Raw genomic sequence first — 24,856 nt, 5'->3', positions numbered from 1 at the left:
CAACACTTCTTTAGAATTAGAAATGGTTTTAGAGGTCTGAGATAACCAAATGTGGAAGTAAAAAGGCTGGGAACTACTGGCCTAGCACTCTGTCCTTGGTGGTGAGTAAATTATTAGGAGTGTGTGATTTTAAAATGTGTGTTTAGGGAGCAATATCATTATTAGTGAACACTCTTTAAATGTGATGTTTCTCCTGCAGTTTTGGGGGAAAGAAGCAATACATCAGGTGCAATGAGGTTTCAAATGAATACACATCCCCTTTTAAATTACTGCTAAACCAGAAGCAAGTGCAGCTTCTGGAAACCAATTGCATATGAGATCTGAGGCAGCATGGCTTTTACCAGAGATGGTGGTTGTCATAGGAACCTGATTAAAGTCTTTGGTGACCAGATAGGCTGAGGGGGTGGTGATAAAAGGTAGTGGTAAATGGAGTGTGCTGTGAGAAAAGAGCTGGCTCTTTTCAAATGTTGTAGAACTGAGCAGCTGATACTGTGCTGACTAGCCCTATCCTCTGTTGCCGTTATCGTGTTTTATGATTTGATGTGCCCTGCCTCGCCTTAAAATGTGTAGTGATTCTTAGATATCAAATGAAAAACTAATCTATATTTTGAAAATTATGTTTTTCAACGAGTAGAATCTGTACGTGTGTAGTAGCTCGAATAAAACTAAACATACGAATAGTGGTATTTCAGGACAAGCAAATCTTGTAGCTCGTTGTAGTTAGTAGTTACGATAATTTAATATTGTCGTGGAGCCTTAGTAGCTGCTGATAGTTAAAAAAAAAAATCCCGTATGTGCGTTTATGATAGAAGAAAAAAAAAAAAAGACGTGCCTGGATAGAGCGTTTCAGTATGTGCAGCACAGATCTGGCTTTTACACCGTCCCCATTTAAGACTTGTACGTTTCGGTCAAGGTCCAGTCCAGTGCAGTGCAGGGTGCCATGGACGTGCTTGTAAGCTGGTGCTTGTAAGCTGATCTGGTTTCGCTTTCTGTGGGCCAGGTCACAGTTTGGTGCCTGCCACCATTGTCTCTAGGCAAAATTTTAACCCTGCACGCACGTGCACCTTCGCACTGGACAGCCTGGCTCATGCGCCCCAGCACGTTCCAGCCAAAAGCTTAATAAGCACCGCCCCCAGCAACAGCTCCGCTCTGATTGGATCGACTTTTTGCGATGATGTAATGCATTTTATCGCCGAGTTCTGTGCACTGTAAGGACGTGACTGATGGTTGCACGCTTTACTACTAGGGTGACAATTGCAAGAAACTGTTGACTTGTTTGCCAAAGCACACAACACCAACGTAATACATATGTATTCTTGTATTTCGTGTTTTTCTCCTGTGATATTAATTTCTGAATTTTATGTTCTGATACGGCAACAAATGGGGGTTTTAATATAATGTGCTCTCTCAATACGTGACGTCATTGTCCTCGCTGTTCTGTTGGTGGGCGGGGTGTTCTTACAACCAACCCTGCTTATTAAAGGCATCGACCCAATGAGATGTGTCAACAACCACCTCGCAAAGCCCCAGATGCGGTAGCCTATCAAAAGCTGGCAGGAAGGGATAAGGAATAATAATAAAAGAAAAAAAACTCCTCCTCCTTGGATTCACAGCCTTTCGAAGTCCGCTAGTTTAAGGAAAAGGCTAGACCAATCCGAGAAGTGTAAATAAGCCAGCTAGCCCATCCTCTCTGTCTCATGTGCTAACCTTTGACCAATCCAGAGCGATCTCCGTTAAGGGGGCGGGGCTGAAAGTGGTTTCAGTGAGCTATCGGGAGAAGTTAGGTTGAGCCGTGCCTGTCAGACACTTATAAACAAAATCAGCGCGCTGCCTTCCGCCCATCAGTAAGTAAATGAGAACCGGTTAAGTAATGAGAAGATTCCGTGGAAGAAGAGGAAACGAGATCTTTGATTGACTGTTCAAAGCATAACAACCCGCTACCATTGTTTAGCTAGGAAGCCTGATCTATCGTGGCTTCAACGGAGAAAAATATCGAGAACATAATTCTGAAGAAGTTAATTATTATTTGAGCTTTAAAACTCAAAGGAAATTTGCCACTTTATGCTTCTCATATCGTCTCTTAGCTCCGCTGCAGCTGTTTCTCCGTGGGCCTTGGTTTGAAACTCCGGTAGCGCGATCCGAGTGTTTCTCCTCGAACAGTTCGTGAACTAAATCTGGCGCCCAGAAAATTTACGGCAATTTAATTTCTTTAAAATAAGACTGAGCTTTTTTAATTTTAAATTTTTATTTTTCTGATTGAGTGTTCCCTTTTCCTCTTTTTCCTTATCCCTTTTTCCACCTCCTCCCGTGAGGGGTGAAAATGGCGACTGCTGTGTGTGTCAACATTCAGATGCTGCTGGAAGCGGCCGAGTACCTGGAGAGGAGAGAGCGAGGTATCTTTGCTGAAATGTTCTTTCTCCTCTAGAGTTGTGAGAGTTAATGTATTGATATAAAAACTGTAACAAAACTTTAAGGGGAAAGCAATTTAAAAAATGAGAGAAGGTTGGGTATAATTCTATATTTGTTAGAGGTTTGGGAGGGGGGGGGGGTAGGTTTGTCTCTTTAAAGAGCTCAGTAGAAAAGTTTCCAGATGAAGCGGCCACATCTCTGGTTTTGTTGAATCAGTAGTCAGATGTACTAAGCGATTATTCTTAAAAGTAGAAAATGCTGACCCCCCCTCCCCCCCTTGGCTGATAGTTAAGTAGTACAGATTCTTACTCATATAGTGTATGTATGAAGTGTTTTATTTTGTTGTAACTTCAAATTCCCATGCATTAATGGTACAAAGGCAGTTTGCTCGGTAGAGTTAAATGAATACACCTTCCCGTACAAAAATAAAGTAAAATAAGTGTGGTAAACTTAATAACGAATAGTACTGCGGTTGTTATCCAGGCTAAGACTTTACAGGTATTAGATATGTTACAAATGTCGATGAAAGTAGAAGCTGTGGCAGCATTCCGTTTTAACGTGCATAGTGTGTGTGTTTTCCTAGGTACTAAAGTTTGTTTATTGTATACGTGATTTCTAAGTGTAAATAAGGGTATCTATTACAGTGATCTTTCCACAGCTATCTGCTTATTTGAATAAGGCCATCTGAGTGTGTGTACTGAATTAATGTACTGCATGCAGTACAGACTTTTGGATAAGAGCTTGTTGAAATGTAATGCTCTAAATAGATTTGTAATATTGTTTGTTCCTTTTATTCTGAAAGATTAATTTATAGGTAATGGTATTCTAAAAGTCCAGATAAAAATTTCAATAAAAGAAGATGTACAGATTGCAGCAACCTCCTCCATTTTAATCTTTTCATGATGTTGTTAGTGAAGCCAGAATATAAGTAGTAATATCTTTCATAGTGATGTTAATCAGAATATGGTTGTCATGTGGGAGAATAGTAGTATATGTAGGCAGAATACACATTTTTTATATCATAGTCCACAAACATCTTTTATGCAGTTCTTTAAAAGCTTGTTTCCAAATGTGTTCTGGTCATAGTTATTTTTATATGATTGAAAGGGGGAATCTTGTCAGAAGAAAGATACCTTTACAGTAGGTTAAAGAGTTATAGAAAAGGAAGCCCCAGTTTTCTTAGTAAAGAAAAAGTAAACACATTCTAGTGATCATAATGACAGACACAACTGAAAGCACTTCTTTTTTCACTGCTCGTATTTCTTTAGTGGACAAATTGATTGATTCCTTACATATTTATTTCATGGGTAGGGCTAAATACTCATCCTTCTCCAAACTGAAAAGATGATGAAAAAAAACAACTCATTGTTCACTTGACTGTTTGCAGAAGCAGAGCACGGCTATGCCTCCATGTTACCCTATACTAACAAGGAAAGGGATACCTTAAAACGAAGGAACAAATCCAAAAAAAGCAACAGTAGCAGGTAATTACAGCGAAATGCAGAAATGTTTTCCATTCTATGAAATAGATCACTGTGGCTTGCTCAGTGCTTCTGCTTGCCTTTTGTGTGGCTATGTATGTGTGTGCCGAGCAGGAGTTAATTGGTGCAGCATTCATATGTAACATACAGGTTCTACTGTAATTTTGTTAACTGGGCCCTAGGCATACAGTGATAGTCTGAAGTAAACAAAGCGTTGTTCTTGGTATTCATATCTCAAGTGACAGATTTCTTACCAGACATCTCTTGGAGTTTATAAAACACAGGGCAAAATTTTATACATCTTTAATTGGCATGCCCAAATCTGTTAAAGGAAAATTTTTCTCCAGAAAATTGTATGAGGAGAATTCAGGTATTAATGTTAAACTAGAATCTTCTCACATTATTTATTTGCTTAACATCCCATTGTATATATTAATTATGCAATGCTAATATTTCAGCTTCCAAGAACTACTCACTTTTTATAATCAAAACCGAATATCAGCCCTAGTTTTTTTAAATTCTTTCTATGGAAAATAAGCTTTATTAGTACTTATTATTTTAAAAAATGTTAAATGTTTTTTACCCTTGCTAGATTTGTTGTCATAATTCTGGGCTAGCCACCACCTTATATTGTAGAAAATTAGGGCTTTTAGGTTCTAACCAATAAAATACATTCCTAATGCAGAAATTAAAATATGCATCTAAATATAAGAAAAATGCCACTTTTCCACTGTACTCTCATTTCTCCTCTGGTTTGCATAGCATACTCCACTCAATTTTTGTGCTTTTTATGCATTGATTCTGAAGTAACACAAAGCATATTGAATCTCGCCAGAAGAGGTACCTAACAATAGTACTTATTTTTATTTATTTTATTTTAGTTACATTTGTACCCCGCGCTTTCCCACTCATAGCAGGCTCAATGCGGCTTACATGGGGCAATGGAAGGTTAAGTGACTTGCCCAGAGTCACAAGGAGCTGCCTGTGCCTGAAGTGGGAATCGAACTCAGTTCCTCAGTGCCCCAGGACCAAAGTCCACCACCCTAACCACTAGGCCACTCCTCCACTTATAATTATGGCATAAATGCAGAATGTTTTTTGTTTGTACCTCAGAAACTAATTAGCTGGAAAATAAACATCTAGACTTATAGTTTATAAATACTTAAGAATATAATCCCCAAATGTAATGAAGCACATTTTAAAATAAATTGTAAATGGTTATAACTTCTTGCTGTGAATTTCCCAAAATTTAAGGTCGTTGTAAAGTAACTTAAAATCCTTCATACGGGTTTTGATTTGAGAATATCTGTCTTTAGAGAGGTTTAATAAAGAAGTTGATAGTATCTTATGTACCATGAATTGGAATTTTGCTGTCATTTTCCGATAATTGTGTTTTATTATTTAAAACATTTCTCTCCTGCCTTTTTGCCTTAGCCTGATGTGCTTACTTGATAACTAAATATTGTTTTCTCTGTATCAGTATACCTGCTGTGTTCTCCCCACAGAACTGCTAGCATACAAGCATTTTAATATATAGTAGCATAGCAAGTAGTGGCATGCAAAGGCCAAATTAGCTCATCTGTTCTGCCCAGTTGAGATTTTTTACTCCCTCCATCAACTTCCCTGCCTCCTTTTTTTTTTTTTTTTTTTTTACTTGACTTCTCAATCCTTTTCCTACTACTGGCCTCCAAATCTGTCTCAAGCATACCTAGAATCATAACCTCTACCACCTAAGGTGGTAGACCATTTCTAGCATCATTCCATGTTTTATTACCAAGCTATATTTTACAGTGAGGCCCATAACAAAAAAATGTTGAACCCTCTGTTCATTGTAGCTTTGGCTTTAGAAATACTGAACCAGATTTACTAGCAAAAACTTAATTTTATAATCCGCCATTCCTTAGCCTCTGCAGCAGATGAATCCAGGAACTGGTGGGTTGTGTCCATCTACCAGCAGGTGGAGATAGAGAACACTAAAAGTAGGCATTGACCTCCTGAACACAGATCCCTCTACCTTTAGTATAGAAATAATTCCAAAGCAGAGAAAAGAAATAGAAGCATGACTTAACTCACAATAAAAGAACACTTTCTCAACTGGAGTGAATCATACTCAAAACAGAGTAACTAATGCATAGAAAGTCCCTCTTAAATTTGTAGACAGTGTCCAAAGAATTATCTTAAATGTGTTATCAGACTTCAAGCAGGGAGGGATGCTGGATTCATCTGCTGCGACTAAAGGAAAGAAAATTATCAGGTAAGCCCTAATTTTACCTTCCTTAGCCTCAGCAGCAGATGAATCCAGGAACTGGTGGGATGTACCCAAGCACTCCCTAAATCGGGTGGGAAGCTGAAGCTCCTCGAGAGAAAACCGCCACTCCGAAACTTGCATCTTCGAGCTGCAACATCCAGGAGATAATGTTTAACAAATGAAAGATGATCTACCTGCTCTGTCCATTCATATCTACTGCTCAGCTCTATATCCCTTTTGTTTCCTTCTCCTATGCCTCTGCCATGCTTTTTTGACATACTGTCTTTGTCTCCTCCACAAGGAGGCTGTTCCATTCATCTACCATCCTTTCTGTAAGGAAGTATTTCTTGAGATGTCTTCCTCCTACAACCTTTTATTCTGGCTTTGTTTTCCAGAGTTGTTTGCCTGTTAAAAAGGGTCCTGCCTTCTATGCATTTATTATGTGCAATTATTTAAATTTCTGTATTATAGTTCTTTATCCCACTTTTCCTCCAGGGTATACATGTATAAATACAAATAAATAAATGTTTAGATCTTTGTGTCTCCACTGCTTTGACAGATAGTTGACCTTAGTAGCCACCATTTGACTTTTTTTGAAGGTTCGGGCTTTAGAATTACACATGTTCTCCAAATAAGGTTGCTGTAGAAAGTTATACACCAGCAGTATCACCTCTTTTTTTTTTTCTTGCAGGCCATTTTGCTCTTTATGCACTTAAGAATCCTGGCTTTTCTCTTTGCCTTATTTACTTGTTTGGTCCTTCCATGCTAGTTACCCCAGCCTTCCTTGGAAGCCCGATGCATCTCTAACACTGCTATGTAGGTTACATCAGTGTTTTTCTAGAAGCTGGATGCTGACATACCACTTCTGTAGAACTGTAACCACCATTTCTGCTAAAGTGTACGGGATTATGTAGTGTTCCTATTGTGCACAAGCTTACTGAAGGATTGAGGGAGCAACTGGAGACTGTTCCTCCTCCCTATCTCTGGCAACTTGAGGCCAGATTTACTAATCCAGTTATTTCCTTGTCACTTGCAGCAGATGAATTCAGGAACTGGTGGGTTAAGTCCGCCTACCAGCAGGTGGAGATAGAGATAAACAGACTAAAGGCAGTGATGCCAGACGGCCAGCTCCTTCCGCAGTTAGTATGTCTCTGTCTCAGCAGGTGGTGGACGGTTTTTTTCTCCAGCTCCAGGGCCCAAGGCCTCTGAGGGTGCTCCTGGGCCGGTGGCCAGTTTGAGCCGGGGGTGGCAGACTGGTAGTGTCTCCTTTGGCAGTATACGCAGTTGCTGGGTCCCTACTGCACCTCAAATTCCCTCTGAACAGGCTTTTGCTGTTCCTATCCTTCCCTGTTTGTTTCTGCCTCCTCACTAAAAAAAAAAAAAAAAAAAAAGAGAACCATAGAATTTGTTTAAAAGAGAAACATAGAAGCACAGGGAAGTGTGTTTTTGCTGAGAGCAGGTTTGTGTTACTACTGTCTGAGTCCTGTTTTCTGTTGTCTGCTTGTCTGAGCCTGCCTCGAAGTGGAGTCGGAGAGTTTTTCTTCGGCTTAGCTGTCAGTTCCCGTGCTTTCCCGGTCTGGGTTAAGTCCTGCTGGGTTCCTGTTCGGGGGCGGGTGATGGCAGCGGAGGCGGTAAAACGCTGTTCCCGATGCGGGAAACGACGATCAGTGTCGGGCCTTTGCAGCACCGGGGTGCGCTGATTTGGCAGGACTCAATGGAGCGGGCCCCCCCTCGAGAGCTTGCTTTCCTGCCCGGAGCCTGGCGATTATTGCGCCATTTTGCGATCGGTCGCGGAGCCGGCTCCGGTAGTGGTTTTGGTCAAAGGCTCTTCTCTGCTGGTAGGGGAGTCGGGGGGGGGGGGGGGGGGCGTTAGACACTGTGGGCGGTGATGCAGGTGCCATGGCTGTGACCTCCATTGCGGGGGAGGGGTTTTCGCCAGAGTTTATTTTGCTACTCCATCAGGCGTTTTTGTTGAAAAGGGCCTTGCCCCCCCCTCACACGGCTGCAACAGCTTTGGCCTTTGATTCTCTCAGGGGGTCTGGGGCTAACCAAGAGATTTTGGGTTTTTCCCCAGAGGATTTCTCCTCCCTTAAAAAGCCTAGGCTTTCTTTGGGGTCTGAGGCTACATTCTGTCAATGATTCAATTTCGGAGTCTGATATGCTGGGAACTCCTCAGATGTCGCTGATGGATATTGGGCTGGCGTACTTGGTGGATGCCTTGTGTGATTTGGTCCGTGCTTCGGCCAAACTCATGGCCTTGACCGTTTCCTCTCGGCGTCTTCTGTGGCTCCATCATTGGGCCTGTTTATAGTGGAGTCGGGTTATATGGTCAGATGGGGCAATGGGGTTTCTGCCTCCTTACACCCACCCCAAGATACAGTGGACCAGCCACCCCCAAGATATGGGGTGACAATGAAGACAGCGGCTCATTAAATTGTTTTTTGGGGAGGACCTAGAAAGGAGCTTCGAGGTCACGTTTCAGAGAGACGCGCCAGTATCGCCCAGGGCAGTCCAACTAAGCCTTTCAGCGTCCTCGTTTTGGGCAGCGTTCTTCCTTTCACAACGAGAAGCGTCCGGCTGGACCCCCCTCTCATCAGGGGGCTCCTTCTCGGGCCTCCCAGTGATGGGGCGCAGGTCCACTTGGGAGGAGAGCAGATCGGTGGTCGGCTTTCTCTGTTTCTTCCAGAGTGGGCCAGAATTACTTCGGACCAGTGGGTCCTCGATGTGGTGCGAGAAGGTTACAAGCTAGAATTCTTCTCTCCCATCACAGACTTTTTTTCTGGAGTTCCACTGTGTATCGCGAGCGAAGGGGACAGCGGTTCTGCAGCGGTTCTGCTAAGGATATCGTGCCTGTTCCTCCTCTCGAAAGGCGCACAGGCCGGTACTCCATCTTCTGTGTGGTTCCAAAGAAGGGAGGGGCTTTTCGGCCTATTCTTGAGCTTAGAAAAGTAAACCAGTTTTTGCGGGTTCGTCACTTCCGCATGGAGACATTAAGGGCAGTTATTGCTGCTGTTCAACCAGGCGAGTTTTTGACGGCTCTCGATTTGAGGGAAGCTTACCTGCACATTCCCATTTGGCAGCCCCATCAGGGATTTCTCAGATTTGCTGTGCTGGGTCAGCACTTCCAGTTTCGGGCCTTTCCTTTTGGAATGGCCACTGCCCCACGCACTTTTTCCAAGGTCATGGTGGTGGTGGCGGCGTTCCTGCGGAAGGAGGGGATTCGAGTGCATCCATATCTCAACGACTGGCTGATTCAGGCGACAGCAGAGGAGAGTCGAGTGGTCACTGACCGAGTGATTGCGGTGTTGCAATCCTTAGGTTGGGTGGCCAATATGGACAAGAGCCATCTGGTTCCTACTCAGTCTGGAGTATCTTGGAATGCAATTCAATACGAAGCTGGGGAAGGGGTTTCTCACCGAGGGGCGAAGGATCAAATTGCTTTCTCAGGTACGGACCTTATTGAGTCATTGCGCTTCCTGAGTGTGGGACTATATTCAGCTCCTCGGTTCCATGACTGCGACCTTGGAGGTCATTCCATGGGCAAGGGCTCACATGTGGCCTCCTCAGAATTTCCTTTTGAGCAGATGGTCGCCGACGTCGCTGGAGTATCAACGATGCCTTCCTTGGTCGAGCCGGGCCAGGGACAGTTGCGCGTGGTGGCTCCGGTCAGCTAATTTGCAGAAAGGTGTTTCTCTGGCGTCTCCCAATTGGGTGGTAGTCGTGACGGATGCCAGCCTTGTGGGCTGGGGGAGCCCATTGTCTTCATCGAGTAGCCCAGGGATCATGGACCCCTCTCGAAGCGTCTTGGCCGATAAATCATCTGGAGTTGCGAGCAGTCGTGAATGTGCTGTGGAGTTGTCAGGATTTTCTTTAGGGGCAGGCGGTTCGTGTATTCTCGGACAACATCACGACGGTGGCCTACATCAATTGGCAGGGGGCCACTCGCAGTCTTCCCTTGGCAGTGGAAGTGTCTTGTCTTCTAGTATGGGTGGAAGCGCGTGTTCAGAGTCTGTCGGCAGCGCACATTGCGAGTCAAGACAATGTTCAAGCGGATTTTCTCAGCCGGACTCTTTTGGACGCAGCGGAATGGACGCTGTCGGACTTGGCTTTTCTGCCGATCTGTCAACGTTGGGGAAGACCAGTAATGGATCTCATGGCCATGGCTTGCAATGCCAAAGTTCCCCAGTTCTTCAGCCGCAAACGGCAGCCAGGATACGCAGGATTGGACGCTGTTCTCCAGCCATGGCTGGAACAACAGCTACTGTATGTTTTTCCTCCGTGGCCTCTGATAGGGAAAGTTCTTTGCTGCATAGGGCGGCATCGGGGGCCGGTCGTTCTAGTGGCCCCAGACTGGCCCCGATGACCGTGGTATGCGGCTCTCGTTCGAGCACTCTCGGAGCCACCATTACGACTTCCGGTGACTCCCGATCTGCTGCATCAAGGGCCAGTTCAGATGGAAAATCCTTCCTGCTTTGGTCTTACGGCCTGGCTATTGAGAGGCTGCAGCTGAGGAAGAAGGGATTTTCAGTACCAGTCATTGCCACTCTTTTGGGGGCACGGAAGCAGTCTACTTTAGCGTACTCACGAGTGTGGAAAGCTTTCTTGGCCGCAAGAAAAAATGGACCAAGTAAAGTCGGCTAAATGCTCGTCAGAGACGCCCTTCTTTTTCCCATTATTGGCTGAGGACGCCCATGTGTTAAACACGCCCCAGTCTCGCCTTCGCTACGCTGCCAACACGCCCCCTTGAACTTTGGTCGTCCCCGCGACAGAAAGCAGTTGAGGGCGCCCAGAATTGGCTTTCGATTATGCCGATTTGGGCAACCCTGAGAGAAGGACGCCCATCTCCCAATTTGTGTCGGAAGATGGGCATCCTTCTCTTTCGAAAATAAGCCTGATGGTTTTTAACGGCAACTTTTGAACATCGGCCCCTGAGTAAGACTAAAGATGCAGTAATCTGTGAAAGATTTCAATCTGTGGTTGAAATAGCAGAAAAAGTCCCTACAGCATGGCCAACCATAAGAGCTTTTCAGATCTGAAGTGACTTTTAATTGATCGATAGTGGAGCTTGTGTGTGTTTATTTTATTTTTATAACTTACAGTGAAGATGCAAATAAGCAGTGTAAACTTTTTTTTTTTTTTACCTATACTTAAGACTGTCCTTATCGCATATTCTACCAAAAACATTCAGCAATGATCTGTGTTGATTGGTTGTAAGGCATTTCAGATCTAAAGAGTTTCCATGGCTAGTCATTCTCTGAGGTTTTTACCTCTGTTGCACATTTTTTCATGTTATTTATTAATTACAGCTCTCTTATACAGCATATTATGTTTGTATAACTATATATTGGCGGTAGTTTGGCATGGTCTGGGCTGGTTCTACATGTTCTTCAGTCTTGTAGGAAGTGCTTTGTTCTCTACAGTTAACCCTTTTGCATGCCTGTATGAATTGGCACTAGGATGGAGATCTTTCACTTGCTGTCATTTGACCTGTTTTCAAGTTTTGGGAATAGTGGTAATCAAAGTTCCTTGTCATCAAGCAGATGAAGCCATTACGTATGGGTTGTGTCCATCAACCAGCAGGGGGAGATAGAGAGCACTCAATTTTTTCAAAGTGCCTCATGGCCAGCTAGCTCCACTGCCTCTTCAATATTCTCTGTCTCCCCAAGCAGGGTGGCTGCAGCTTCTTCGAGCTCTATCAAAAATCTGCCTGGGGGTGGCTCCTGGCTTGCCAGTTGTTAGCCGGGGTGTTAGAGGCTATAGCAGCTTCACTTTGAAGGCACATAGGTCAGCCCTTTCCCTGCCTTACCCATGCCTCCGTGGATGTGGACATATTAGCTTGCTTTTCCCTGTCCTTTCCCACTCAGTGGATGTAGGCACATTGGTTCGCCTTTCCCTGCCTTTCCCACTTATCTGAGCCTCTGGAGTGTGTTTATTTACCTCTTTTTGCCTCTGCTTTCCTCACAGCGTTAAATAAATAAATAAAGTCGCGTCATGCTTTAGCGCAGCGATCTTGGAAAAGAGGTTTTTTTTCTTGAGATTCTTCTGCAGGACCGGAGCTGTGATACTCGGTCTAGTGAGGTAAGAGTGTTTTCTGACTCCTCCAGGGTGGGCCCACGATCGGGACGTTTTTGGCGCGAACCGCCATTTTTGAATTTTACCGCCATTTTCGGCAATGGCTGTGGAGACTGTAAAGTGCTGTTCTAAATGTAGCAAGCACAAATCAGCAGCAGGGCTCTGTCATTCGTGCTGTACAGACGGTAGAGCCGGCCCGAGCATGGCGAGCGGCGATCTTTTGCGCTCTGAGCTGGCAGCGGATGCCATTTTGGATTTTCCACATGGCGCGGCCTCCGTTGCGACGGAGAGCCCTGAATCCGGGGGGGGGGGATCCTCTGAGTGAGGCTGATAGCCCTGGGCAGGATCCGGCGGTCAGGGAGCGGTTTTTTCTCCCCTGTTTTTTTTAATGCTGCATAGGGCGTACATGCTTAAAAGAGCTCTTCCACAGGGTTCTTTCGGACCCTCTGCCTGCCCCCCCCCCCCCCCCCCCCCCCCCGGTGGATCCTGGCCTTTTGGAGTTGGCTTTGCCTGTTTCTTATCCTCCTGATAAACACGGAAGGGCTAATTCCCCTTCTGAGTGTGGCACACCCCCCCCCCCCCCCCCGTGGTCGAGCTATGAGGATTCTGAGGGGTCTGGCAGAACTTCTTGGGCTGAGGAGCCAGAGTCGGGCTCTTATTTCAGATGCCTTACAAGCCCTCTCGATTGAAGATACTGGGAGTGGCACAGCCTCCTCTGTTAATCCAAGGATGGCTAGTACCAGAAAACCTGCTCGATCCTTTCCTTTGCATTACTCCATCCAAGAGCTTATTTCGGCTCAATGGGCTGACCCCGAGGGACCTTTGAAGGTTGCCAGGGCTATGGGGCAATTATACCCTCTGAGTGAGGAACATTTGGCTCGCTTTGCAATGCCTAAAGTGGATGCCCTGGTCACGGCTGTGACAAAGAGAACTACCCTCCCTGTTGAAGGAGGTGTTGCCCTGAAGGATATTCAAGACCGCAGGCTTGATTCAGCTCTGAAGCGGTCCTTTGATTTGGCAGGTCTCACTGTTCGGGCGTCTGCATGCAGTTGTTATGCTGCTAGAGCCTGCCTGGCTTGGTTACAGCAGGCAGTGGAACAGCCCGGTGATGGAGCGGAGACCTTATCTGAAGTGGCTCCACGGATGGAGTCGGCCTTGTCCTTTTTGGCTGACGCCCTTTATGATATGGTCAGAGCTTCGGCTAAACAAATAGCTGTAGCAGTGGCGGCTCGCCGCACTCTTTGGCTACGACATTGGGCGGCGGACATGGCCTCTAAGCAAAGGTTGGTGAAGTTGCCCTTTCAAGGCCTTCTCCTGTTTGGTGAGGAGCTGGAAAACATTGTTAAAGGCCTAGGGGATTCCAAACCTCAGCGCTTGCCCGAAGATAGGCCGAAGCCTTCCTCTAAGGGTCAGGTGGTCCGCTCCTCTTACCTCGCTTCCGTGAAGCTAGAAGGTACCGCCCGGGGCGTGCTGCTGGGTTCACTTCGCGTGCCCGCTTTCAGCAGAGAAACTCCTTTCACTCGGACAAACGTTCTGCAGCTGCCAGTTCAAGGCGTGGAGTTCAGGGGCAACTCTCTCAATGATGGTGTGCCGGCCCCCTCCTCGTTTCCTGTCATCGGAAGAAGACTTTCCCTCGTTTTCGAGGAGTGGGCCAAAATCTCCGCAGATCAGTGGGTCTTGGACCTGATCAGAGACGGATACCGAATAGAATTAGATGCCCCGGTGAGAGACATGTTTGTGGAGTCCCGATGCGGTTCTGCCGCCAAACGGGTGGCGGTAGAGGAGACTTTGCACAGTCTGTGCCAGATAGGGGCTGTGACCACCCTGCCTCCCGCCGAACAAGGTCTAGGCCGCTACTCCATTGACTTTGTGGTGCCACGAAAAGGCGGGTCTTTTCGCCCGATCCTGGACTTAAAAGAGCTAAACAAGTCCTTAAGAGTGCGGCATTTTCACATGGAAACCCTGCGCTCTGTCATTGCGGCAGTACAGCCAGGAGAGTTTCTCACGTCTCTGGACCTGAAAGAAGCTTACTTGCACATACCAATTTGGCCCCCGCACCAGAAGTTTCTGCAGTTTGCGGTGTTGGGAAAACATTTCCAGTTTCGGGCCTTGCCTTTTGGCCTCTCCACAGCTCCCCGAACCTTCTCCAAGGTAATGGTAGTAGTAGCTGCCTTTCTCAGGCGAGAGGGTATCCGGGTTCACCCGTACCTAGACGACTGGCTCATCAGAGCAGACTCAGAAAAAGAGAGTCATCTAGCTACAGCCAGAGTGGTTTCAGTCCTTCAATCTCTGGGCTGGGTCGTCAATATGGGCAAAAGTTACCTGACCCCCTCGCAATCTCTAGAATATTTGGGGGCCAGGTTCGACACAGCCTCGGGCTATGTGTTTCTTCCCGAGCAAAGGCGGTGCGAGCTTCAGAATGAGGTCCGTCTGCTCCTGAGGATGCCCCGCCTGCGAGCTTGGGACATTGTCCAGCTGTTGGGATCGATGACTGCCACCTTGGAAGTGGTGCCATGGGCGAGAGCGCACCTGAGACCTCTACAGTATTCTCTACTTCAACGATGGTCTCCAGTATCTCAGGATTATCAGTGCAGACTTTCTTGGCTCCCTGCGACACGCCTCAGTATGGAGTGGTGGCTTTCGGACAGCATGTTGCGGCGGGGAATGCCACTGGCACTCCCCGATTGGTGCCTAGTGGTGGCAGATGCCAGCCTGAAGGGCTGGGGCGCACATTGCCAGGGGAAGCATGCCCAGGGTCTGTGGACGCCCGACGAGTCGGAGTGGTCTATCAATTGCCTGGAGTTGAAAGCGGTGTTTCTGGCTCTTCTGGCCTTTCAAGTGACCCTGGAAGGATTGGCTGTCCGAATGATGTCGGACAACACAACAGCAGTGGCCTACATAAATCGACAAGGCGGCACTCGGTGCAGAGCTCTAGCCGCGCAGGCCGAACAAATTTGCCACTGGGCCGAGCTGCATCTACAGTCCCTGTCAGCAGCTCACATTGCAGGTCAGAGCAACGTGCAAGCCGACTATCTAAGCAGGCATCAGATCGATCCAGCGGAGTGGGAACTAGCAGACGATGTATTCCTGCAGATATGTGCCAAATGGGGCAAGCCAGTGATGGATCTTATGGCGACCAGTTCCAATGCCAAAGTCCTGTGCTTCTTCAGCAGACGGGAGGGATCCTCGCTCTGCCGGGTTGGATGCCTTGGCTCAACCCTGGCCCCTGGACTTGCTGTATGTCTTCCCTCCGTGGCCTTGATAGGGCGAGTGCTCCTGCGGATTCGGCTACATCCAGGAGAAGTGGTGCTCATCACCCCGGATTGGCCCAGGAGGCCTTGGTATGCGGACCTCCAACAGATGCTGTTGGAGGCTCCCTTTCCGTTACCTCTGGTTCCGCACCTGTTGTCACAGGGTCCGGTGGCCATGGAGGACGCCTGCCGCTTTGCTCTTATGGCATAGCGATTGAGAGGGCGCAATTGAGAGAGAAAGGCTACTCAAGGTAATTTCCACTCTCCTGCTGGCCCGTAAGCGCTCCACTTCCGTGGCTTATGCCAGGATTTGGCGCCAGTTTGAAGTCTGGTGTGTTTAAAGAGCGCTTTCTCCGTTGCGGGCTCCTGTCTTGCCGATTCTGGACTTTTTGGAGGATGGTGTACACAAAGGCTTGGCCTATAATTCCCTTCGGGTGCAAGTGGCAGCATTGGCCTCTCTGCGTGGCAAGGTTGAAGGCGTGTCGTTGGCTGCTCATCCAGATGTGGCACGGTTTCTTAGAGGGGTGCTTCGGCTCCGTCCTCCCGTGCGGGCACCTTGTCCCGCTTGGAACCTGGGGTTAGTATTGAAGGCCCTTCAGGGGGCTCCCTTTGAACCGCTTTGGTGTGCCTCAGAGAAAGATTTGACACTGAAGGCCGTCTTTTTAGTGGCCATTACCTCGGCGAGACGGGTGTCAGAGCTCCAGGCGCTGTCCTGTAGAGACCCTTTTCTGCAATTCTCAGAGTCAGGGGTCACGGTTCGGACTGTGCCTTCCTTCATGCCTAAGGTGGTTTCGACGTTTCACCTAAACCAGCCTGTTTTTCTTCCCTCCTTTGTTGAGGAGGAGTTTCCAGATTCATTTGGGCAGTTGCACCTTTTGGATGTGCGCAGGACTCTGTTGCAGTATTTGCGAATTACAAATTCTTTCAGGACCTCTGATCATCTTTTTGTGCTGTTTGTAGGTCTTCGCAGAGGGTCTTCAGTGTCTAAAGCCATTATTGCCCGTTGGCTCAAAGAAGCTATCTTTTCAGCATTTCTGATGTCTGGCCGGGCTCTGCCTGAAGCCTTTAAGGCACATTCCACAAGAGCGATTTCCTCTTCCTGGGCGGAAACTGGAGCACTATCTCTTCATGAGATTTGCAGTGCTGCAACATGGGCTTCTAAGCTCTCTTTTGCCCGACATTACAGGTTGGATGTGGCTGCCAGGAGGGATGCGCGTTTTGGAGCACAGGTGCTAGCGCGTGGTGTGGCTTGTTCCCACCCTATTTAGGGATTGCTTTGTTACATCCCATACGTAATGGCTTCATCTGCTTGATGACAAGGAAGGGAAAATTAGGTTCTTACCATGATAATTTTCTTTCCTTTAGTCATAGCAGATGAAGCCATGAGCCCTCCCTGTATGATTGTCTCTCTGTATTGCAGTGATTCTGATTTTAGGTGCTGTTCTTGTTTCCTGAAGTTATATTCCTTCCTTGGGGAGTTGGAAAACAGTCTTCAGGATTCTTGTTACAGTTATAGGAGGATGAGTTCATTCCCTCCAGTTCATGTTTTGGGAGGATGAGTTTATTCCCTCCAGGAGGATGCAAGTATTCCCTCTGTTTATACAAAGTGGAGGACAAGTTTATTCCCTCTAGGAGGATGAGTTCATTCCCTCCTTTTTTGGAGTTTATGCCCTTGTTAAGGGGCCATCATTCGCTGTGAGGAAAGTTCATGTTATTCCCATTGCGGTTTGCCATACTGCTTTGGAAGCTTCAAATACTGAAGTGGCAGTGGAGCTAGCTGGCCATGAGGCACTCTGAAAAAATTGAGTGCTCTCTATCTCCCCCTGCTGGTTGATGGACACAACCCATACGTAATGGCTTCATCTGCTTTGACTAAAGGAAAGAAAATTATCATGGTAAGAACCTAATTTTCCCTTTTCTACATCTCCAGTGAAGTAAAGCACATATCATCATATAGAGAGGGGACAATAACTGGTTAGGACTTTAAGGTGTCGGGATATTTACAGCTGGTATAGGGCAATTAGTACAATAGATTAAGGTACAGTGGTCACTTATAAACTTGTTGCAGATGTCATAAAAACTTCATTAGAAATCTGATAGTGGCCAAATCAGTGTGTTAGTCATCCTTGTTCTCTAAGTTTCTATTAGTGTGTACCACTGTTTGATAGCTGTTTATTATAAAATAAACCAGTGGTTTTGAGCCAATTTCCAGGTATCTACAAGTTTAGTTGGCACTGTATATAATAAGATATGAGCTGTTTTAAGACTGTCAACTGGAATAACAGTGTGTATTTTGGAAAAGTATATGGGTTTCATATATTTAACAACTAAATTAAATACAGCTTTCTTAAACAAAATTTGTTTATGTAGATCATATATGTTTGAAATTCTAAGAACATGTGTTAAAATGAGGTTATAACGAATGGAGCAGACAGGCTTTCAGGGTGAATTTTTTAAAAATCCTGAAGGATGTCATCACAACTCTTCTCACAGATATGTTTAACGAAATCATTGGCACTCAAAAACTGCCTGACTCACTACAGACTGCTCAACTCATAGTCCTGGCAAAAACCAGGGAAAGATCCACATTTCTGGAATTTTATCTACCTATTTTGCTTCTAAATTGTGAAGCAAAACCATTAGCGAACAGCCTTTTTCGAGTTCTCCCCTCTATAATAGCGAACACCCAAATACATTTTGTTCAGTATTGAAATGCAGTTTAAAAATATACTGAGAATTCTAACTTCTCTGGAGACGATGCATCAGAGTGGCTTCCCTTCTCTGCTAGTTAATTTCAATGCGAAGAAGGTGTTTGATAGGATCTTGTAGAGGGCCTTGGATACATGTAGTATATCATGTTTTTCTTCCAGGATTCATTCTGGGTCCTGTACGATAATCTAGCAGTGACCTTTTAAGCTAATGGTGTTCGGCACCTTTCCCTGTTTGGGGTACAAAACAGGGTTGTCAGCTTTTCGCCCTGCTCTTTGTACTAACTTTAGATTCTGTCTTTTGGAAAATACAGGGCAGTCTGAAAATTCAGGGGATAGAGCTGGGACAAGGGGAATTTAAAATAGTGGTTTATGAAGATGATCTTTTAGTACATATTACGAATCTGTACTCCTCGCTGTCCACCTTGATGGAGAGTTTCCAGGAATACAGGGACTTCTGCAGATTTTAAACTCAATCTTACCAAATCTGAAGTGCTGGCAACAGATGTTCACGCACCTGAGAATTGGCCTGGCGGCTTTCCTTTGAGGTGGGCAGAAGAGTCCAGTACCTAAAAATTATGTTAACACCTAATAAGAGACCCATTTATAGGCTCAACCTCACTAAACTTCTAGATGATGCTTGAAAACAATTAATACAAAACTAAAAAATAGAAAACACTCTCTTCATTCTTATTGAAAAACAATGTCAGAGATACAAAAATAATGAAAATCAATATTTCTGTAGTTGAGTGTTCGGTGTAAGATTCAAACTACGATACAGTCCATGCTTTCTCAGATAAACAGCCGTGTGAGATAAATCTCACTACTACAGCTGAAACATCACACCATCATTGGACACAACTGTGTGCATTTTATTGTGTAATGTGCAATAAACTGTGATAAACCAAATATAACAAATCTCTTTGAAATCTCAGTGTGATACAAAATAATGAAACACCAAGTCTATATGCTGTGACCGTGCCAGTACACGATATTTGTCTATCAGACATTGAATAAAACTTCACTGGTTTTAAATTGGATACCTTGATCAGTGTGGCGTTTCTGATGGTAATAGCAAGTGGCTCCAATTTAAGGCCAAACAAAATGGGTGAGAGTGGACATCCTTGTCGCGTCCCATTTGTCAGGATAAAAGATTGAGACAACTCGGCATTAACCCAATTCGGCATTAACCCGTAGATATGCAGTAGGGGATTCAAATCATTTCTTGACCATGTGTATGAAATTGGGCCCAAACCCAAAACACTCTATTACTTTAAATGAGTAACCCCACTCAACAGGATCAAATACTTTTTCAGCATCAAGAAATAAAGCAGCTGTTGAGTAAGGTATACATTTAGAATCATTAAAATATTTGAGTAGTCTGATGTTGGGAATGGAATGCTGACCTGGTATGAAACCGGTTTGGTCAGGGTGAATAACCTTCTGTAATACAGTGAGCCTGTTGGCCAAAACTTTCACATAGACCTTTGCTTCCACATTGATGAAGGAAAGGGATTTAGACGGCATCATTGATGACCGACCAGGAAAGGGATCTAGGTGTCATCGTTGATGATACATTGAAACCCTCTGCTCAGTGTGCAGTGGCAGCTAAGAAAGCAAATAGAATGTTGGGTATTATTAGGAAAGGAATGGAAAACAAAAATGAGGACGTTATAATTCCTTTGTATCACTCCATGGTGCGACCACACCTCGAATATTGTGTTCAATTCTGATCACCGCATCTCAAAAAAGATATAGTGGAATTAGAAAAGGTACAGAGAAGGGTGACAAAAATGATAAAGGGGATGGGATGACTTCCCTTTGAGAAAAGGTTAAAGCAGCTAGGGTTCTTGAGCTTGGAGAAAAGATGGCCGAGGAGAGAGATGATAGAGGTCTATAAAATAATGAGTGGAGTGGAACAGGAAAATGTGAATCACTTGTTTACTCTTTCCAAAAATACTATGACTAGGGGTATGAAATGAAGCTACAAAGTAGTAAATATAAAACGAATCTGAGAGAATTTTTCTTCACTCAATGTGTAATTAAGCTCTAGAATTATAATGTAGTAAAAGCAGTTAGCGGGATTTAAAAAAGGTTTGGATGACTTCCTAAAGGAAAAGTCCATAGACCATTATTAAAATGGACTGGGTGAAAATCCACTGCTTATTTCTAGTATAAGCAACATAAAATGTATTGTACTTTTTTGGGATCTTGCCAGGTACTTGTGAACCTGGATTGACCTCTGGCAACAGGATGCTGGGCTTGATGGGTTTTCAGTCTGTCCCAGTATGGGCAATACTTATGTACTTATGACAGAGATTAAGAATTATAGGCCCATCTCAGGTTTGGTAAACACTACTATCATTACCTCCAGAAAAGGTATGGTCAGTCACAGAGTCCATCTGTATAGAAGAGAATAACTGTAAACACCAAGATTGAGCAGAAGGTTTGGTAAAATTCCACTGGGAAGCAGTCCATGCTGGGGCTTTGCCAGCATTGAAGCTCTTGATTGTTCATTCTGTTTCTATTAGAGTAGTAGGATTGTCTAGGATTTCTGCATCAGCAGTTGTCAAGAAAGGTTTAGGTAGGGAGGGCAAAACATCTCTAATCCATTGTCTGAGCCAGAAACCTCTGACTTGTATAGCTGTTGGAGCTTTGATGCCTGTGATTAGTTGGCTTTGTTTTTTGGACTTAAGGTAAGTAGCAAGCAATCGACCACTTCTATTACCAGAAGCATAATATTGAGCAGAGCAGTGTAGTAAGGCGCCAGCTGCTTCCTTGCAACAAAGAGTGTTGTACTGATATTTGACTTGCAGTAGTTGGTAATAAATTGTGACATTTCTGAAATAAGCATATTGACTTTCCAAACATTTAATGTCAGATGCTCATTTTCTAGTCTTATAGTAACATAGTAGATGACGGCAGAAAAAGACCTGCACGGTCCATCCAGTCTGCCCAACAAGACAGTCATATGTCCTACTTTTTGTGTATATCTTACCTTGATTTGTAACTGTCATTTTTCAGGGCACAGACCGTACAAGTCTGCCCAGCACTATCCCCGCCTCCCACCACCGGCTCTGGCACAGACCGTACAAGTCTTCCCAGCACTATCCCCGCCTCCCACCACCGGCTCTGGCACAGACCGTATAAGTCTGCCCAGCACTATCCCCGCCTCCCAACCACTGGCTCCGCCACCCAATCTCGGCTAAGCTCCTGAGGATCCATTTCTTCTGAACAGGATTCCTTTATGTTTATCCCACGCATGTTTGAATTCCGTTACCGTTTTCCTCTCCACCACCTCCCGCGGGAGGGCATTCCAAGCATCCACCACTCTCTCTGTGAAAAAATACTTCCTGACATTTTTTTTTAGTCTGCCCCCCTTCAATCTCATTTCATGCCCTCTAGTTCTAGGTCACATAATTATTTGGCCTCTGGTTGTGGCTTTCATCACATCCCATAAAGTAAGGGGTGAAACAGGAGAGTTGCCATTTTCCTGAAAACACTGAGATACCTGTGGTTATCAGTTCTTGAAAGTAGGGGTCATGTAGCAGGGTTGGATTGAGTCGATTGCGGGGTTTGAGTATAGATGTTGAGAGGCCAGCAAGTTTGAGGCTAATGATGGAGTGATCTGATACCAGGATTCCATGTATTTGTGTCTGACTGACCTCGGACATTTGGAAATAAGAAAATAGTCTATCCTTGAATACAAGGTATGTGGGGGATTCAACAGTCTCCAGGGGTCTTGTTTCCCAGTTCATCCATTAGAGATTGTAACTGTACACGCTTTGGATTTAGTTTTAGAAATGGTATTTTTATCCAAATATTGAAGTCACCACTAGTGGTTAGAGGCTTATGGTGAATCAACTCTGCTTGCACTGGAAGATTCCGGAAAAATGTTGGGTCATCAATTGTAGGCGCGTAAAGACAAAGATGTGTCTGCATTTCGAATTGTATGATATAACAAGTGAATGTGATATTTGGTGTAATACTTGGAACTGTAGATGTTAGAAATCACTATAGCAACACCATTGTATTCATGCAGAGACATTGCAGAGACATATACTTGCGCCATCCAATCCTGTTGAAGCTTCATAGATTCCTTTATGATTTAGGTGGGTCTCCTGAAATAAAGGAAGATCAGGTTTCTGCTTGCCAAGATAGGATAGAATTTTATTCCGCTTAATGAAGTTGTTGAGGCAATTGACATTTAAAGATAAAATATTAAGGCCCATGGACATCCCAGAAGAAGTGGGTTATGGAGGTAGCTGTAATTGCATATGAATTTCTGAATGCAAGAAGCAGACTGTACGAGATAATGCTTAGTACATAGGTAAACCGTAGGAGACTGATAACTCCCCAAAACTCTGAACAATAAAACATTAAACTCCCTCCAGTACCAAACAATATAAATATGGTGAGATTAGTGCAAGGGGTCTGAGAATGTCAATGAGATGCCTGCATTAGTAGCTGCATATCAAGGCTGCAATTTCTAATAACTATGATTTCATAGCCTAGGAAAGTAGCCATGAAGGAGCACATTGGCGATGTTCCTTCCATCATCCCTGAATGTAGTTGTATGGGCCTAGAGCATTTCCAGGTATACAGTCTGGTATCTATTTCAGTAAGACCCTCTCGCTTCAGATATCTTCACAGGTCAGTGGGATCGTCAAAATTTTTGTGACATTATTGATGGTGACATACATCCATGCTGGGTATTATAGACCATATTGTGCCTTTAGGGTCTTCAGTTCTTGCCACATGGCTAAAAAGTGTTTGCATTTTTCTGCCGTAGTCTTACACAATTTGTCACTATTATAATCTTGTGTCCCTGCCACATTAGCGGGGCCTTTGCTTTAGCAGTAGTCAAGACTTTATAGTACCTGAGGGTTATGCAGCATTTTGAGTATAGTAGACTGGGAATTTCTGTTGTGAGGCGCAGTGGCATGGAACGCGATGAATGCATTCAATCTGGACTGAGAGCCAGGAGTTCTGGTAAAATTTTCTCTCAAAATACTATGGTGTCTTTATTCTCTGAACTTTCCAGGATCTCTAAAGTTCTTAGATTATTCCTACGATTTACGGTTACTGAGGTTTTCGTTGTAATTTTGCAGTTTGTGAATCTATCACATTCAGAAAGTGGAGAAGAGAACCAACTGAAAGTAACAGGATAGATCATAAGGAATGCCAAGCCAAATGCAAAGCGGAGATAAGGAGGGCAAAAAAGGACTTTGAGAAGAAATTAGCGTTGGAAGCAAAATACATAGTAAAAATTTTTTAGATACATTAAAAGCAGGAAACCGGCCAAAGAGTCGGTTGGGCCGCTGGACGAAAATGGTGTTAAAGGGGCGATCAAGGAGGACAAAGCCGTAGCGGAGAAATTAAATGAATTCTTTGCTTCGGTCTTCACCGAGGAGGATTTGGGGGGGACACCGGTGCCGGAAAGAATATTTGAAGCGGGGGAGTCGGAGAAACTAAACAAATTCTCTGTAACCTTGGAGGATGTAATGGGTCAGTTCAGCAAGCTGAAGAGTAGTAAATCACCGGGACCTGATGGTATTCATCCCAGAGTATTAATAGAACTAAAAAATGAACTTGCGGAGCTACTGTTAGAAATATGCAATCTGTCCCTAAAATCGAGTGTAGTACCGGAAGACTGGAGGGTAGCCAATGTTACTCCGATTTTTAAGAAGGGTTCCAGAGGAGATCCGGGAAATTATAGACCGGTGAGTCTGACGTCGGTGCCGGGCAAGATGGTGGAGGCTATTATTAAGAATAAAATTGCAGAGCATATACAAAAACATGGACTGATGAGACAAAGTCAGCACGGATTTAGTGAAGGGAAGTCTTGCCTCACCAATCTAATGCATTTTTTTGAGGGGGTAAGCAAACATGTGGACAATGGGGAGCCGGTTGATATTGTATATCTGGATTTTCAGAAGGCGTTTGACAAAGTGCCGCACGAAAGACTCCTGAAGAAATTGCAGAGTCATGGAATCGGAGGTAGGGTATTATTATGGATTAAGAACTGGTTGAAAGATAGGAAGCAGAGAGTAGGATTGCGTGACCAGTATTCTCAGTGGAGGAGGGTAGTTAGTGGGGTCCCGCAGGGGTCTGTGCTGGGTCCGTTGCTTTTTAATGTATTTATAAATGACCTAGAGATGGGAATAACTAGTGAGGTAATTAAATTCGCCGATGACACAAAATTATTCAGGGTCGTCAAGTCGCAGGAGGAATGTGAACGATTACAGGAGGACCTTGCGAGACTGGGAGAATGGGCGTGCAAGTGGCAGATGAAGTTCAATGTTGACAAGTGCAAAGTGATGCATGTGGGTAAGAGGAACCCGAATTATAGCTACGTCTTGCAAGGTTCCGCGTTAGGAGTTACGGATCAAGAAAGGGATCTGGGTGTCGTCGTCGATGATACGCTGAAACCTTCTGCTCAGTGTGCTGCTGCGGCTAGGAAAGCGAATAGAATGTTGGGTGTTATTAGGAAGGGTATGGAGTCCAGGTGTGCGGATGTTATAATGCCGTTGTATCGCTCCATGGTGCGACCGCACCTGGAGTATTGTGTTCAGTACTGGTCTCCGTATCTCAAAAAAGATATAGTAGAATTGGAAAAGGTACAGCGAAGGGCGACGAAAATGATAGTGGGGATGGGACGACTTTCCTATGAAGAGAGGCTGAGAA

General features: G+C 44.9%; 1 protein-coding gene across 1 annotated transcript in view; it reads left to right on the top strand.

Annotated features, from left to right (window-relative positions):
- The first annotated feature begins 1,790 nt into the window (after positions 1–1,790).
- Positions 1,791–24,856, top strand: part of MXD1 (MAX dimerization protein 1) — an 83,238-nt gene continuing 60,172 nt past the window's right edge. The window contains 2 exon segments of the mRNA XM_030202510.1: positions 1,791–2,393; positions 3,797–3,893. Of these exon segments, the coding sequence (XP_030058370.1) occupies positions 2,321–2,393; positions 3,797–3,893 (170 nt within the window). The 5' untranslated portion in view covers positions 1,791–2,320.

This window comes from Microcaecilia unicolor, chromosome 4, assembly GCF_901765095.1.
Source record: "Microcaecilia unicolor chromosome 4, aMicUni1.1, whole genome shotgun sequence".
NCBI classification, from domain to species: domain Eukaryota; kingdom Metazoa; phylum Chordata; class Amphibia; order Gymnophiona; family Siphonopidae; genus Microcaecilia; species Microcaecilia unicolor.
The sequence above is the reverse complement of the archived record's forward strand: the minus strand, read 5'-3'. Positions and strand labels throughout refer to the sequence as shown.